General features: G+C 41.6%; 1 protein-coding gene across 1 annotated transcript; it reads left to right on the top strand.

Moving 5' to 3' along the window:
* Window positions 1–547: 547 nt before the first annotated feature.
* Window positions 548–6,984, top strand: BMP15 (bone morphogenetic protein 15). The gene is made up of 2 exons (XM_084789486.1): window positions 548–1,222; window positions 4,635–6,984. The coding sequence occupies exons 1-2, from the start codon at window positions 901–903 to the stop codon at window positions 5,489–5,491; spliced, it is 1,179 nt and encodes a 392-aa protein (XP_084645612.1). The 5' UTR covers window positions 548–900; the 3' UTR covers window positions 5,492–6,984.
* Window positions 6,985–16,920: the final 9,936 nt, after the last annotated feature.

Genomic DNA, 16,920 nt, shown 5'->3' with positions numbered 1-16,920 from the left:
ATCTTCTGTTGCCTTGGGTTTCTCTGAGGAAACCTCCTCAGCACTTCACATGGTAAACCAGAAAATTCTAAGTTGGAGTTCTCAACATTTAACTACACATTACAGTCACCTGCGAACTCAAAAGAAAAAAAAAATCTCCACATGGCTTGGTAACATCCCAGACCCATTATAGCAGAAGCCATAGGGATGCTATTTAGGCAAGCTGAAGCTGCCCAGCTGATTCCAATGCACAGGCAGCATTGAGAACCACTGGCAAAGACTCTTCTTGAAGCTCACATAGCCACTAGTGATACAACAATCGTCTTGGAGCATCTGCTGAGACCTTTCCCCAGGAGATTTTGTGTTAGAGGCTGGACCCAGGAGTTTTACATTCTTAATAAGCATCCCAGGTCACTTCATCACAAGCCAGCAGCAGCATACCACATTTCTGTGAAATGTTTCACTAAGAGGCATAGAAGTTGGATGGGAATAGGAGGCCTCTGCCCCTTTAAGGCCTGATTGAGAGGTTGCCTTTAAATCTGTGGCAACAAGGGGTAAAGCTGCTTCCTTTTAACCTATTAGATTGGGTGCAGTCCAGTTCCTGGAAGGGGCCTCTCCTCTTAGGTAATTTTAGCTTGTCTGAGAAACACTGTTTGGTTCCCACCAATGGAGAGTGGGAAGGGTATGCTGCCTTGTCCCACTTGCTGTTTCTGTTTGTTTTCATGCCAAGAAGCCTAGTCAGGAGACTTGCTTTGGCCCAGAAGATTCTCCCACAGGAAGCCAGATAAGGTCTGCCAGGCCGCTTTTCTTTTCATTTCTTGCCCCGTCTTTGGTATTTGTTAAACCAGGATGTGGAAGAGGTCAGAGTGATGTCCTTTGGGCTTGGTTAGGAATCTGTTGAGAAGCACCAAGCTTTTAAAGATGACTCTCCTCACTACTCTTAGAATTCTTTTGGGGGCAATGGTGCTTTTTATGGACTATAGGGTCCAAACGACAAAGATAGCATGGCCCTCCGTCACCCCTCCTGCTGACGACCCTACATTGCCCTTGATTTTGGATCTTGCCAAAGAAGCTCCTGGGAAGGAGATGAAGCAATGGCCCCAGGGATATCCTCTGAGGTACATGCTGAAGCTATACCAACGCTCAGCCGACCTGCATGGGCATCCGAGAAAGAACCGCACGATTGGAGCTAAAATGGTGAGGCTGGTGAAGCCCTCAGCCAAGGCAGTAAGGCCTTTCCGAGGTGAGCTCTTATGCCCATGAAACCCTGGAAGGGAGGGAAGAGAGGAAATGTGTAGAGCGAAGGGAGTCTTGTGTATTTTCTTTGATTGGTGAGCAGACTGGTCCAGCGTACTTTTTAAAAGGGTTGCAAGCTTTTAAAGCTGGTTCAAGCCACAGCATAAGAAAAAAATTTGTTTTGGGTCCTACTTCCCCAGGCCACAGGGCAGCTAAGAACTATATGAGCCCCTGCATTTTATAGATTGTTTTACCTCTTAAACTAATTAAGAAGTGCCCAGCTGCATTCTTTTTGTTGTTGTTGATTGTTTGCTTGTTTTTTGGGGTTTTTTTTTTGAGACAGGGTCTCTCTGTGTAGCCTTGGATGTCCTGGACTCGCTTTGTAGGCCAGACTGACCCTTAACTCACAGAGATTCACCTGACTCTGCCTCCCAAGTGCTGGGATATAGGCATGCGCCACCACGCCCAGCCACCAGCTGCATTCTTGAGAAGGCCTATTTATGTGGTTGTTTGCTCTTTGAAGGTAAAGACTACAAGATACTGAGCTAGGAAAACTCTCATGGCCTCAGACAGGACAGAAATAACCTATCATCTGAAGGTTCATACACGACCCTATGACCTCCCTGTTACTATAATTAATCCTAATGAGAAGTACTACCACGTGTTGTCATGGGGGCACTTAGCTGAATTTTAAAGAAAGGAAAAAAATAAGGCTACTCTCTTAAGATACCAACAGACAGGGTTCACATTCCTTCCTTCAAGTAAAATAGCCAATATTTTTCTATCTATCCCTTACTACGAGCCTAATGTGTATCACACATTGATTAAAAAAAAATTACTCTGGAAATATCAGTTTAAATAGTTACCACTACGAGTGGAGGTTGGTAGTATAATCATTTATAGGCAAAGAAACTGAAGCCCTAATGCCGCACAGGAGTAATGGATAGATATCAAACAAGCATTGAAATGCCAGTCCAGTGTCTGTAATCTTAATTGCCAAACCACGATGAATCTGCAGTAATAGATTTTCCCTGAGCACAAGTTACTGCATTTGAGTTTGGTACATAGAGGCAAATAACTGCTTCCCTAGCCTCTAGGGGGTTCCTCATCTTGAACAATGTGAAACCATCACACAATGATGTCAAAATATGATGAGGGCTTTGAAGAATGACTCACTGCTCAGAATGAGGAAAGCAGGGATCTACGGAGGCCTCAGTGAAGAAGCAGTGTTTGAGATGGTCCTTGAGAAAGGGGTAGTGGGAGTATGCATATAGGCAATGAGGTGTGCTATTTAGGATTGGGAAAGTGGCTTGGTGGAAGAGAGACACTCAGCAAATTGCTATGTACAAAGACAATGATAAAGACAGATGCAGCCCCTGCACTCATAGAGCACATGTCGTTACGGGGGTGATAAATAAGCAAAGCCCTAAATAATTGCCAATCGTGGCAAGGGAAATGCCTGGTAATAGTGAATAGTAAAAACGTTTCCTTCTGGAGGGGTGTGGGGGAGGGATAGCTTTGAAGAAGTGATATTTGAGCTGAGGTATGTAAGGAGTTATAACTGAGGAAACTAGAGAGGGCCCGATAGAGACAGAGGGAACATATAATGGCCTAGAGGGGCCACTTGAAGAAGGGAGAGATTAGTAGGCTGGAGCCTTATGGGGAATGGCAGCAACTGGGACTTACTTGCAGGCCTTGAGAAAGCATCTGGCTTCATTCCCAAGTGTGGCAGAAAACTGCACAAATCAAGGGTGCCCTGATGGTATGAGGCTTAAAAGAAGGATGCCTAGGGTTGCAAGCATCCCGGCTGACTGCGGGACAACTGGCATCTAAGGTCTGTAGAAGGATCCAGAAGTAGATGTCAAATTCAGTCACACGGGATGTGTGAGTCATTCCTTCCCTTGAATACTCCATAGACCCTTCCTGGCTGAGGTTCTCAGCCACCCCACCCTGCTTCAGGAAACATGTGATGTCAGGGTCTGAAAGGAAAGGGCAGTTCCTCAGCAGACAGCCTGCTAGAGGTTTGGGTGGGGTTCCTTTGCAGGGTGGGGCAAGTGGATGGGCAGGCCTGTTGGAAAATTGTAAGAGGGGACTGTGGGATAACTTGAGGAAATAAGTACAGGAGTAGATTGGGTCTCCCTCCCAAGAATGAAGGCCAGTGCTGCAAACCTGTTAGGCGTGGCTTGGTATGGGAACTTCTAAAAATAATTTTGAACACGGAGACATTAAAGAAGTTCTTTGTTGAAAGTGACAATCCCCTTGACAAGTTTTAGGCTTACACATTCAGGCAAAAGTTAGGAAGGTTAGGTGAATAATACACAGACACAGTAAGATGTTCCAATAAAAGAGGAAGGCTTTTCATGTGGAGTCTGGCTTTTCTAGTTTCTCTTAACCTGTACCAGGAAAAGGAGACGTTCAGAGCTCTACAGGCAGAGCCTCCAGTATTTATTTGCTTTCTTATTATTTTTGGAAATGGCTGGCTGGTTGTTTTTTTCATAGAATATATTTGGATCATGGTTTGGCCACAGGGTGTCAGTACTACAATTAGCATTAAAGCTGTTCAACCTAGGTTGCCTGCAGTTTGGGACAGGTTTCTTAACAGATAATCAAGCCGCTTATTGAAATGGTAGTCAGAGGCATGGTTGTAAAAGTAATGGGTCGAGCTGGAGGGACCAGGAGAGCTGGAGCTAAAGGGTAAATGACCAAAGAAGGAAATGATTCAGAAGCAGTTCTTGAAGTCGGCGGAAGGCAGAGATGCAAGGATGACTGCTTAGTTCCTCCTGGCCTTGAAATGATGTCATCCATGCCACCCAATATTAGATTTCCCCCCCTCAAGCTACATCGTATAGCGATGTGACATGGGAATCCTTTCTTAATATATGTTTGTTTGATAGTTCTCTCAATTGGTCACCTTTAATAGTCAACTAATAGTATAATTGGTCTCCCATATATACAGTACACAAACAAAATGATTTTTTAATTAATTTTTTATTTTACATGCATTGGTGTTTTGCCTGCATGTATGTCTGTGTGAGGGCATTACAGACAGTTGTGAGCTGCCATGTGGGTGCTGGGAATTGAACCCCAGGTCCTTTGGAAGAGCAGTCAGTGCTCTTAACCTTGGAGCCATCTCTCCAGCCCTGCAAAAATGATTTTATATTTGAGTTTTGATCGTTAACAGTCTAAAAGTAAGGTGGATTTATGTTTAGTATCAATCAACTTGGGTTCAGATCTTAAACTTACCAGGTGCTGACTGCATGCATTCTTTTTCAGTTCAGGGGATAGAATCCTGGACCTTGGTCATGATAAACTTCAGCCCTATCCTTTGGGTATCCTTTGATGGTTTACATTCAGAGGTTTTCTAAGCAATGCTCAGATAAGACACTAATGGTTGACCTTGTTCTTTCACATTTGTGCAGGTGCCTGGCATGTACAGACCCTGGACTTTCCTCTAGCATCAAACCAGGTAGCATACCAACTAATCAGAGCCACTGTGGTTTACCGCCATCAGCTTCATCTAGTTCATTACCATCTCGCCTGTCATGTGGAACCTTGGGTCCCCAAGTGCCTGCCCAAGCACTTTACTTCTTCTTCATCAGGTTCCTCAAAGCCTTCTCCCATGTCTAAAGCCTGGACAGAGATGGATATTACGCACTGTATTCAGCAGAGGCTCTGGAATCGCAAGGGACGGAGAATCTTACGCCTCCGCTTCATGTGTCAGCAGGAAAAAGGCAGTGAGGTTCTTGAGCTCCAGTGGCATGGCATGGCATCCTTGGATGTTGCCTTCTTGCTACTCTACTTCAATGAAACCAACAAGAGTGTTCAGGCTAAACTTCCTGCAAGAGGCCAAGAGGAGCTAATTGATAGGGAACCTTCTTCTCTCATGCGGAGTGTCCGGCAAGCATGCAGCATTGCATCTGATGTCCCTTGTCCGTCTCGGAAACATGATGGGTCAGTAAATAACCAGTGTTCCCTCCACCCTTACAAGGTCAGCTTCCATCAACTTGGCTGGGATCACTGGATCATTGCTCCTCGTCTCTACACCCCAAATTACTGCAAAGGAGTCTGCACTCGGGTGCTACCCTATGGTCTCAATTCACCTAACCATGCCATCATTCAGAGCCTTGTCAATGAACTAGTGAATCACAGTGTGCCTCAGCCTTCCTGTGTCCCTTATAAGTTTCTTCCTATGAGTATCCTCCTGATTGAGGCAAATGGAAGTATCTTGTACAAGGAGTATGAGGATATGATTGCCCAGTCCTGCACATGTAGGTAACAGTGAAGTTGTAGCTATCTCGGGTCTTCCAGTGAAACTAGAGATGAGTTTAAAGAAAGTATTATCAGTGTTAAACCTGACAGTGATCCTCCCAATCCACAGCTTCTATTCTTTATCTTTTAAAAAATATAGTGTGCTTATGCTTAAGATATAAGAACCATTTAAAGTCTATAAACAAAATGCTAGGACCCCATCTTAATATTAAAAAAAACAATTTCAAATACCATGAAATGGTTATCTTAAGCATTGTTTAAATCTCTTCCCCCATTTGTGAGCTTAGCTTATAAAAAAGTTTCTGGGACTGGTATCATAGCATGGATCAGTATGATGTAACTAATCAGAGCCCTCAATGCTTGGATAAGGTTTTTTCTGGAGATGTACTAATTTGTCATTTTTTTATGGAGACTTTGGAAAGAACAAACAAAAAACACTGGTCCAAGGTAGTAGAACATGTGGAGTCCTGGAAGTGACTTTATTCTGGGCTCACCTGTTCTGAGTGTCTAGTTGGGCTCTTCTTGGTGGGTCTCTGGGAGACAACCTTGCTGCGTGGGAGGATGTATAGGACTCTCTCTTGGACTATATGATGCTTGTAGGATGACTTCTTGAGTTTCTTTTTTCTGGTGCTGAGGATAGTAAGCAAGTGCTCTACCACTGTACTATATTCCCAGCCCAGAATGACTTGTCTATAATCCTATATTGTGTCTTAAGTGTTGGGACAAGATTGCAAATATATGATGCTTTGATTGTTAAAGAAAATCTTGCATGCTTTGGAGATTGGAAGAGTGTGGGCAGAAAGACTTTCTATCTTTTGTTCTCTGTAGCCATGATCCAAAGCTCTGCCAATCCCCGAGGGATAGGGCCAGAAGTACCTCTCAATTCTCTCTCAGACAGCTCTCAATATGGACCAGTTGAAGAAATCCAGTTTATCTCAGTACCTGCCTAGCTATTGACTAGTCTCATCAGCATTCTCCATGGGATTGGACCTGATGTAAGGGTGGGGGCATGTGCTTGCCACTATAGATTCCTATCTGTTTTCATGACATTTATCATAAATTAACTCAGTTAATTAACCCTTTCTCAACAGTTGATTCTCACTGGACTGATTATCTGGGGAATCTATTCCTTAGCATCATTCTGCTCGCATATCTACTTAGAAATCAATGCAGGCTTTACTATTCTCTTCAGAATTCTCATGACACCCCAGTTTCAAGCTGCTGTGTCTCCTTTCTTCTCATAGCACAACATGCTCTCCCTTAATATGCTGTGGTGTTACTATCTTCACTGAAAAGAGATGGAGACCCCTTTAGAGGTTTCACTTGTCTCGTAACTCTGGCTCTGAACGGCCAGAGCTGAAAACCTAGGAAGTCCTTTGATGAACACAAAAAGTTGACTTATGTTTTTTTTGATTGTGTGTGACATGGAATACCCCACTATTTATATATTTGTATGTTTATTTATATATCTTAAGGAATAAATATAACATGTGTGTTTTGCATATACACTGTAGTGATTTCAATGGTGTACAAATATAAACGATTATGAAAGCTATGTTATTGTATAAGGCAGTGTGGGGGAATCACAATGTGTTGTCAGCTGAACTGGGGGAACAAATTGGGCTCCCCATTAATCTTTTTCTTTGGTGCTTCTTGGATAGGCATAAATAGTTAACAAACCTGAAGATGGACCCAAGCAACAGGACTAAGTCCAGAGTTCAACTTCCTAGTTCTTTGAGGTTTTCAGAAAAACAACAAGATTATCTTCTACCCTTATGAGCTCTGGATACCTGTGAAACATATGAGGCCTTTATGATGAGTTAACCCTATTCATTAAGCTCTGAGTTGTCAAAATAACCAAAGGAAACCCTGGCAGGATGGTTTTAGTTGTCAACGGTTTTATGGGTTGCCCTTTTAAAAAATGTTTCAGTTCAGCCCTTTTCTTCAAGTCTAAAGTAAAAGACATGTGTCTTAAACCTTCCTCTGAGAGAAACAGAAAGGCTCATGAGTGGAGAAAGGTGTATGGACACAGGACCTGCTTGTCCAGGTAGATAGCAAGAAAGCATTACTTGGTTTGGGGAAGAAAAGCAGAGAAAAAAGTCCACTTTTCCCCCAGAATCACAAAATAGGCTGTATCATCACTGAAAATATGCTGCAAGAGGAATGGGCATTTGAACTTGCTTCTGACTCTGGGGCTTCATTACATTTATCTTTTTTTTTCTCTTTTAGAAAATAGACTCTTGTCAGGCAGTGGTGGTACACACGCCTTTATTCTCAGCACTCAGGAGACAGAGGCAGGTGGATCTCTGAGTATGAGGCCAGCCTGGTCTACAGAGTCAGTTCTATGACAGCCAGGGACACAAAGAGACCCTGACTCAAAAAACCAAAAAGGAAAAGAAAAAAATACATTCTTCTCTCTTCTCACATAATATATATCTTGATTATTGTTTCACCTCCCTTTGCTCCTCTCTATCTCCCCTCCGATCCAGATCCACTCCCTTTCTGTCTCCCATTGGAAAAGAACAGGCTTCTAAGAGATAGCAACAAAACATAACAAAATATAGGATCAAAAATATCGCAACCAAGTTGGACAAGACAAACCAACAGAAGGAAAAGAGCCCAAGAGAAGGCACAAGAATCAGAGATCCAATCATTTGCCTACTTAGGAATCCCATAAAAACACTAAACTGGACAACATAGTATATGTGCAGACCTGTCCAGGCCCTGTGTATGCAGCTTCAGTCTCTGTGAGTTCATATGAACTTGATATGAGGGCCTTTTTTCCTTGGTGTCCTTCATCCCCTACGGCTCTTAATACTACTGCTACCACCTCTTCTGTGGGATTCTCCAAGCTCTGAGGGGAGGGATTTATTGGAAACATCCCATTTAGGGCTGGGTATTCCATGTTCTCTCTTGCTCTCTGTGTTATACCTGCCTGTAGATCTCTGTATTTGTTCCCATCTGCTGCAGGAGGAAGCTTCTCTGATGATGACAGAACAAAGCCCTGGTCTATGCATTTAGCAGAATACTATTAGGAGTCAGTGTATCACTATGTGGTGGTGGTGGGGATTGCTGGGGGTTGTTTGTCTTTTTAGACCAGTAGTATTTGGTTTTACCCTAGGTCTCTGGGCTAGCTAGTTTCAGGCTCTTGGTATCACAAGCAGTTGGTATAGGTTTCATCTCATGGAGTGGGCCTTAAGTCAAATCAGATATTGGTTACTCCCATGAGCTTTGTGCCACCATTGTCCTAGCATATCTCACAGGAAGAACACAATTATAAAAATAAATAGCTAAAATTAAGAAGCATTTGAGGAATAGTATGAAAACATAGTAGAAGCTTCCTAATATATATATTATATATTTGGAGGCAATCTAAGTGAAATCACCAAATAATAGCAAAGACAGATCAAAGGGTTTGTAGCTGGCTTGATGTTTACATTTTTCTTTTGGTAGAATATCTTTCTGTATCAAAGACACTAGAAAGTAGGGGTGAGGGCTTTATGTAGGTACCAGCTTGACTTCTCCATGTCCAGTGATTTGTGTTGGTATTATTCTTAGTTGTCTTGATAATCAGTTCACAGAGGAACCTATTGTCTTAGAAACAGCATGAATAGTTTGACTGTGTTCTTTACTATGTAGAAACTTGTCAGTCTCATGAGATCCCACTTAGGAATTGTTGATCTTAGTGCCTGTGCTAATGGTGTTCTGTTCAGAAAGGTGTTTCCTGTACCAATGTGTTCAAGGCCATTCCTCACTTTCTCTTCTATCAGGTTCAGTGTGTCTGGGTTTATGTTGAGGTCTCTGATCCATTTGGATTGAGTTTTGTACAGGATGATAAATATGGATCAATTTGGGTTCTTCTACAGGCAGCTATCCAGTTTGAGCAGCACCGTTTGTTGAAGATGCTCAGTGTGTATTTGTGGATTCTTTATGTAAAAAAAAATCAAGTGTCCATATGTGTATGGATTTACGTCTAGGGAATCAATTTGATTCCCCTGATCAACATAGTTGTGTTTATGTCAATACCATGATGTTTTTATTGCTTTGTAGGACAACTTGCAGTTGAGGATGATAATACCTCCAGAACTTCTTTATTAAGGATTGTTTTAAATGTCCTGGCTTTTTGTGGTGTTCCCATATGAAGCTAAACACTTTATAAAAATTCAGGTGACCATAAATGTATATTTATATCTGAGTCTTCACTTCATTTTTCACCCCATTGATCAAAGTTTCTGATTTAACCATTACCTTAAAGTTACTTTACTATAGCTTTATGGTACAAATTGGGATCAGGGATGGTGAGACCTCTAGCAGTTCTTATTTTTCAGGATTGTTTTAGCTAAGTTGAGAATTGTTCTTAAAAGACCTCTGAAGAATTGTGTTGGCATTTTGAGGAGGAATGCATTAGATCTATAGATTGCTTTTTGTAGAATGACCATTTTTACTATGTTAATCCTACTGATCCATCACCATGGGAGACCTTTCCATTTTCTGATAGCTTCTTCAATGCCTTAAAGTTTTTATCATACAAGTCTTACATTTACTTTGTTCGTTACCCCACTATACTTTATATTATTTGAAGCTACTGTGAAATGTTTTGTTTCCCTGACTTCTTTCTCAGTCCATATGTAATTTGTACATAGGAAGGCTACTGATATTTGTGACTTAATTTTGTATACAGCTACTTTGCTGACAGTGTTTATTAGCTGCAGGAGTTCCCTGGTAAAACTTTTTGGGGTCTGTTATGTATGCTATCATGTCACCTGCAAATAAGTATACTTTGACTTCTTCTTTTCCAGTTTTTAATCCCCTTGGTCTCCTTCAGTTATCTCACTGCTCTATCTAGAACTTAAGTACTATATCAAATAGATATGGATAGAGTTGACAGCCTTGTCTTGTTCCTGGTTTTACTGCAATTGGTTTGAGATTCTCTCCATAAAAGTTAATTTTGGCTATGGGTTTGTTGTCCACTACCCTTATTATGCTGAAGTATCATCTTCTCTAGGTTAGGAAATTTTCATTCTGTGAGTTTGTTGAAAATCTTTTCTATGCTTTCTCTGTTTCATTTCTTTCCTATCATTCTTGTAATTTTTATTCTGGATATTTTGTGCTGGAAGTTTTTTAGATTTACCATTTTCTTTGACTGATGTAGCCACTTCTCTTTTGTCTTCAATGCTGGAGATTCTTTCCCCCACTTCCTGCATTCTGGTGCTGAAGTTTGTCTCTGTAGTTCCATTTTTAGTTTCTAAAATTTTCATTTCCAGAATTCCCTCAGTTTGGGTATCCTTCATTGATTCTCTTTCCACTTTTAGATCTTGAGTGGTTTTATTCATTTTCTTCCATTGTCTGTTTGTTTTCATAGATTTCTTTAAGAGATTCATTTGTTTTCTCTTTAAGGATCTCTATTATATTCCTAAAGGCTGTTTTAAGGTCTTTTTCTTGTGCTTTAGCTATGTTGAAATACTCAGGCCTGCTGTGGTAGGGTTGCTGGGCTCTAGAGCAGACGTTTTGTCCTGGCTGTTATTGATTGTGTTTTTATGGTGACCACTAGTCATCTGGGATTGAGATGATTATAATTATAGATGTTGATCTTTTGTCTTTTGTTATTATTTTTTGGGTGAGTGTTTTGTTGCATGGTTTCTTTTTTCTTCAGTGGTTCTTAGGAGAGTGTGGTGACTGTGTGTGCCTTGTAGGAAGTTCTTCTGGGTTCCTGATAGGGTGGGCATTGGGAGATGGGGTTCCAGGTAAAATGTGTTTCTGAGTATTGGAGCCTGAGACTTAGGAATGAGGATGGACTGTGGATGTGTAAGGGAGTCCACAGGAAGGAGAAAGCAGGCTATTCTACCAGGTTCTGCTTAGACATTCCCCTGTAGATGGGGGCACAGTAAGGGGAGGCCACAGCAGAAGGTCTGTTACGGACCTGGGGAATTGAAGGGAGAGATGAAGATCTGCAGTCAGCCTACTTGCTTTCCTAGGAAGTGGTCTGTGGGTTCCTAGGGAGTGCCTGCTGGAGTTGAGGGCTGGATAAACCAATGGATAGGATGAAGGTAGTTTGGAGGGGAAGTCTGTGGGATCCACTGGAGAAAGGGGCAGAGTGGGGGAAGGGAGAATGAAGCAGGTGGTTTGCTGCAAAGCTGGGGATGAGACTGGGGGACTGGACTTGGAGGAGCAGAGGGAGAGGTAAGATCTGCAGTCAGCCTACCTCCTTTCATGGCAGGAATGCCTTTATCCTACACCTTACACTTACTTCTAATTCTGGAGAATTGGGAAAAATTTGTCTTCGGTTCCACCAAGCATTTGGCTGCTAAAGCCATGTAAAGTAATACTTTATATACATAATATGGTATAGGTGGGAGGTATTTGTCCCATTTCAAATGAACTTTCATCAAGGTTATAATTGACTCACCATAAACGTCACCATTTTTTTCTTAATTCAGATAGTTTAAGAATACCCAAAGGTATAAAAATGCCAGTACAGTTCAGTTTCACCATAAAAAGAAATCCCACAAGTGTTACCAGTGAATCCCAGTTTCACCTTTTCCACAGCTCCAAGTGACTACCAATCATTCTGTGTGTGTCTGTGTATTTGTACCTTACATACATGCATACATTCATATATGTTCATGTGTCTGTATGTGCTTGTATATAGTGGCCAGAAGTCAAGCCTGGGTGTCATTCTTCTGATGCCATCCACGCCATCTTTTGAGGTAGTCCCTCACAAGGACCTGAATAGGCTGTCTGGCCAGTGATCTTCATATATCTGCCGGCCTTTACCTGCCCAGTAGTGGAATTACAAATACACCCCACCATGCTTTTATGAGTAAGCTAGAGATTTAATTCATGTCACCATGCTCACAAGGCAAACACCTTAATAACTGAGCTCTGTTCCTAACCCTGTTCTACTTCAATGAATTATGGGTATTTATAAATTATGTACTATTTGGCTTTTGTGTCTTTCTATTGGACACTGTTATAAATGGATAAAACTCTAAACATCAAACAAGAGTGACAATATGGGGGAATAAGGTAACTAAATTTTTGTCTGTAGGAATATGAAATGGTACAGCTGCTTTAGCAGACAGACTGGCAGTTTATTACAAAATTAAACATAGTATCATCATAACAATCTGGCAGACATACTCCTTGATATTTATTTAGATGAGTTGAAAACATGTTCAAATAAGAACTCACACAAGAATATTTATAGCAGAAATATGAAAGAATGGATAAACAAATTCTGTGTCATGTATACAATATAACAATATTGATTTTTTAAAAAAAAAAGCTATCAAGCTGCGGGGCAGTGGTGGCACCTGCCTTTAATCCCAGCACTGTGAGTTCATGTCCAGCCTCATCTACAAAGCAAGTCCAGGACAGCCAGGGCTATTACACAGAGAAACCTTGTCTAGAAAAAAAGAAAAAAGAAAAAGAAAGCTATCAAGCCATTAAGAGGCATGAGGGGGGCCTTGAATGAAGATTTATAATAGAATCAAGTATGAATGACTGCACGGTAACAGACAGCTGTAATCCCAGTACTAACATGGAGGCAGGCGGATTTCTATGTATCTGGATACAGTTGGGGCTATAGAGCTACAAGTCAGCCTATGTATGATATGGGACAAGACCTTGCATTTTAAAAAAGAAAAGTCTTAAAGGCAAATATGTGGGCAATTGATAGCTTCTGGGAGAAGGAGAGTCTGCAGTCTTTTTTTTTTCTTTAAGACTATTGACTTTGGTAAGTCAATCACACTCCAGTGGAAGGTCACACATCCAAGAATGTATAGCCTACGCAAGTTGGACTTGATGAGAGAGAAAAGAAGACACAAAGTTGTATGGATAAGGAAGGTTTCAGTGAGAACAGTTGGTGGAAAGGTGTATATGATCAAAACATATCTTATAAAATTCTCAATGAACTAATACAGATTTTAAAACCAGGTATACTAAGGACTTGGGAGATGCCTTAGTTGATAAAATACTTGCCACACATATATAAACACCTTTAGTTCAAACCCATGTAAATTCCAGATGGAGGTGATGGCCTGCTTGTAATCCCAGTACTGAGATGGTACAGTTGCCAGAGTAAGTGAAATAGCTAAAACTAATCCATATCAGTGAGACATGGGTTCACTGAGGGAAGTTGTCTTAATGAATAAGGTAGAGTGTGACCTAGAAAAACTTCTAATAATTTTGACCTTCTCTATGCGCATGTACACACATATTTGAATATAGATACATGCATACCACACACAGGCAAAATCGAGACACATATAACACATTACCAACAATTTCATTCATATGCTATTGGGGAGAAGGCAAAACTATATATAGAGAAAAGAATGGTTGCAAAAGATAGCAATATGGGAGGCATTAATAACTATTGCATAAGGGACATTTAGGGCAATGAGACTTCTGTATGATGCTATAATAGTAGGTACATGCTATATATAACACCCCATAGAAAGGACTGGATAAGCCCTAATGTGAATTACAAACCTTAATAATGCATCCGTAGCTTCATCTACTATAATAAATGTATTACTCAAAAGCCATATATTAATAGGGGGGAAATGAGGGGTTGAGTGAAGAAAAGAGCTATAAATGAGAATTCTCTTTACTCAAAAATGACTCCTTTAAAAATATTTATTGTATTTTTATTTTTCATTAAAAACCTGCAAATGACACACTAAAATAATCTTTTTTTTTAACTAAAATAATCTTAAATTTACAAATTTATATGTATACATACCACAGACCACAAAATGTATACACATGCATACAGGATACATAGTGAAACTACTAAGCCTAAATTCTGGGCAGGTTGTCTTGTGTGTCATTCCTGGCCAAGCTTATCACTGAAGTCTTTGGGTTGACTATTTAGTACCTGTATCAGCAATAAGACCCGGATGTAGATCCACTAGGGTTTTCATTATTTCTACTTGTAGAGGGCTTGAGTACATATAGCCTAGGGACTATTTTGAAGCCTGAGTCCACAAGGGTTATTAGCATGGCACTAGGGTGGCCCTTGGGCATGAAGCTTCAGGGGCTAACTAGGCACTACAAGGGGCCTGAAATCCAAATTTGGTGCGGGGTGGGGGGGGGGGGAACCTGAGTCTTAGGCCTATGGAGTCTGGATTGGAGCCTGTACCTTTATGAATGGTCCTAGAACCTCAGTCTGTGGGAGCTGGCCAGTGGGATAGACATAATGAAAAGGTCTACCCTAGTGAGATAGACCTTGTATAATGGTGGTGCTTATAGCCAGCCTTGTGCCTAGGCAAGTATGGAGCCTACATCCGTAGGTGACTGTTCAAAGCCTGGGTTCACAGATGCTAGGCTAGAGTTAAGACCTGTGCACACTGGCCTATAGTCTGAGATTGTAGAGATAGCCTGGAGCCTGGGCCAGTAGGGGCCAGGCTGCAGTTTAAAGATTTAGTGCTCAGAGAGTGCGTAAGCAGTTAAATACGTGAAGACTGGCCTGTACCATGTGTCCTCAGAGGCTAGAGGCTAGCCTAGAGGCTAGCCACCTCACTCCTGGTCACTCAGTGTCCCTGGGTGTGGTGCCTGAGTTCCTAAGGCTAGATGTGTTGACGTATCCCTAGAGTAGGCTGATAGCCTGGGTCCGGCCTGATCAGTGTCTTAGGACATACCTGAAGCTATTGAGACTTGTCTGGAGCTATTGTGGACCTGTAGCCTGGTACCACTGGGACTTGGCTAGCACTGAAAGTAATCTTGAGTTTGATCTCTCAAGACCAGCCTAGCAGTTAAGTAGATCAATTCAGATGTGCAAAGTTAGACTCTGGTTGTGTGGTGTGTAGCACTGGTGCAGTAGCATACCTAGAGGCTCAGTACCCCAATGCCTATTTAGAGTCTGGGTCCATGGGATACTGCCTGGTAGCAGGCTTTAGTGGAACCACCCCAGCATTAGACTTTGAAGGCAGGATGTAGTTCTCACTTCTCTCCTCCACATAGTGTGCCTCTCTCTTTACAGTATGTATTGTGCTATTGAGAGAAGGAAGGCATGGGTAATGCAGAACTGCCATTTCTACCTTCTTTTGTGTGTCTTCTCTTATTCTGTGCTATACTCAATGCTTTGGTCTCTCGCCTGGTTTTCTGCATTCTCACAGAGGCAGTTTTGTACATGGCTAGTATCGATACTTATGTCTTAGAGGATACTCACTAGAGAGGTCTATGCAACCCAGAACTCAACTGTTTTTATACGGCTTCAGTCATTTTTCTTTGAAAAAGGTCCTTGGGTTATTAAATACCTTTGGTTAATTCCAAAGTTCTGAAATTTGTTTCCTTGGTGCTCTGTTTTCATTAAGATGTAGAGTTTTGGAAACCCTTGACCCCCACCATTCCTCAGTTGCTTTATCATCAGCCTCTTCTCAATGTGACTCATCCTAGAGACCTACACATCTGTGCAGATGCTCTCATCCAGTAGTTCAAAGTACATTTTCACAGATAATAGACTATTTTTCATCATCTTATGGAATACTAGATCAATATTACATAGCAGGCATATTTGTATACTTATATGCGTGTTTCTCACTCATACTAGTAGACACAGCTATCACGTGAAATTTTATCTTCAAGTAGTCTGCTTCTTCATGTTACTGTTCAAGGAGAAGATAGTATTGCCCAATCAAATGCTCATATCAATTGTTCATCTTTAGGGGCTTGAGTATTTTTGTGTTCAGCAAGAAGAAAGACTAATAGGAAAAAAATCTCAGAAGAAGGAAGAAGAGAGATTAGAGGTGGAGAGGCGATGGAGAGAAAGTTCCACAAAAGGGAAATGAACAAACACTTGAACACTGCTTGTTACTTTAGGAGGAGCAATCTTAAGAGAAGGTGTGAGGGGATGGGCTTCAGAGAGCAAGAGGTTCAGAAACGCCACCAGTTTTCACTGAGATCGCAGCAGCTCGCTTGCTGTTAGGATCTTTTCTAGCACTGTCTGCACCACATTTCTTACTGGAGTCATGCCATGATTCACTGCTGTTGGTGGTGCCTCTGCTGGTAACTGTGAAAAGACTTAATGATGTGAACAGTTCGGGGGTGGGGGGGTGGGGAGTGTGAGTGATATGGGAATTGGGTATTCAACTGCGTCTGCTCCTTCCTCCTCTTTTCAGCCATTGCCTTACTTAATTTATTGCCACTATGGTAGAGACTGTGGAAAAATCATTAGATGACCAGAGGCTTTCAATTAACTCTAAGTAGTTTTGATTTTCCGGCAACTGTTGAATTCCTACACTTGGACCCGTGAGTGTGTGACCAAATGCTGCAAGTACACCTCAGCTTCTGTTCTGTAGCTGTGCCCAGGTAAAATGGTAGACTCCGGAGTTCCCATGGTTCAGTGACCTCTGTTTATAGGAAGGAAAGCTGTGTCATCAAAAGTAGTGAAAGTGTGGAGAATATGGTCAAAGTATGCAATGCACTTCAATG

This window comes from Acomys minous (genome assembly GCF_964271855.1).
Source record: "Acomys minous genome assembly, chromosome: 7".
NCBI lineage: Eukaryota > Metazoa > Chordata > Mammalia > Rodentia > Muridae > Acomys > Acomys minous.
This window is presented reverse-complemented; position numbering and strand designations above follow the sequence as displayed.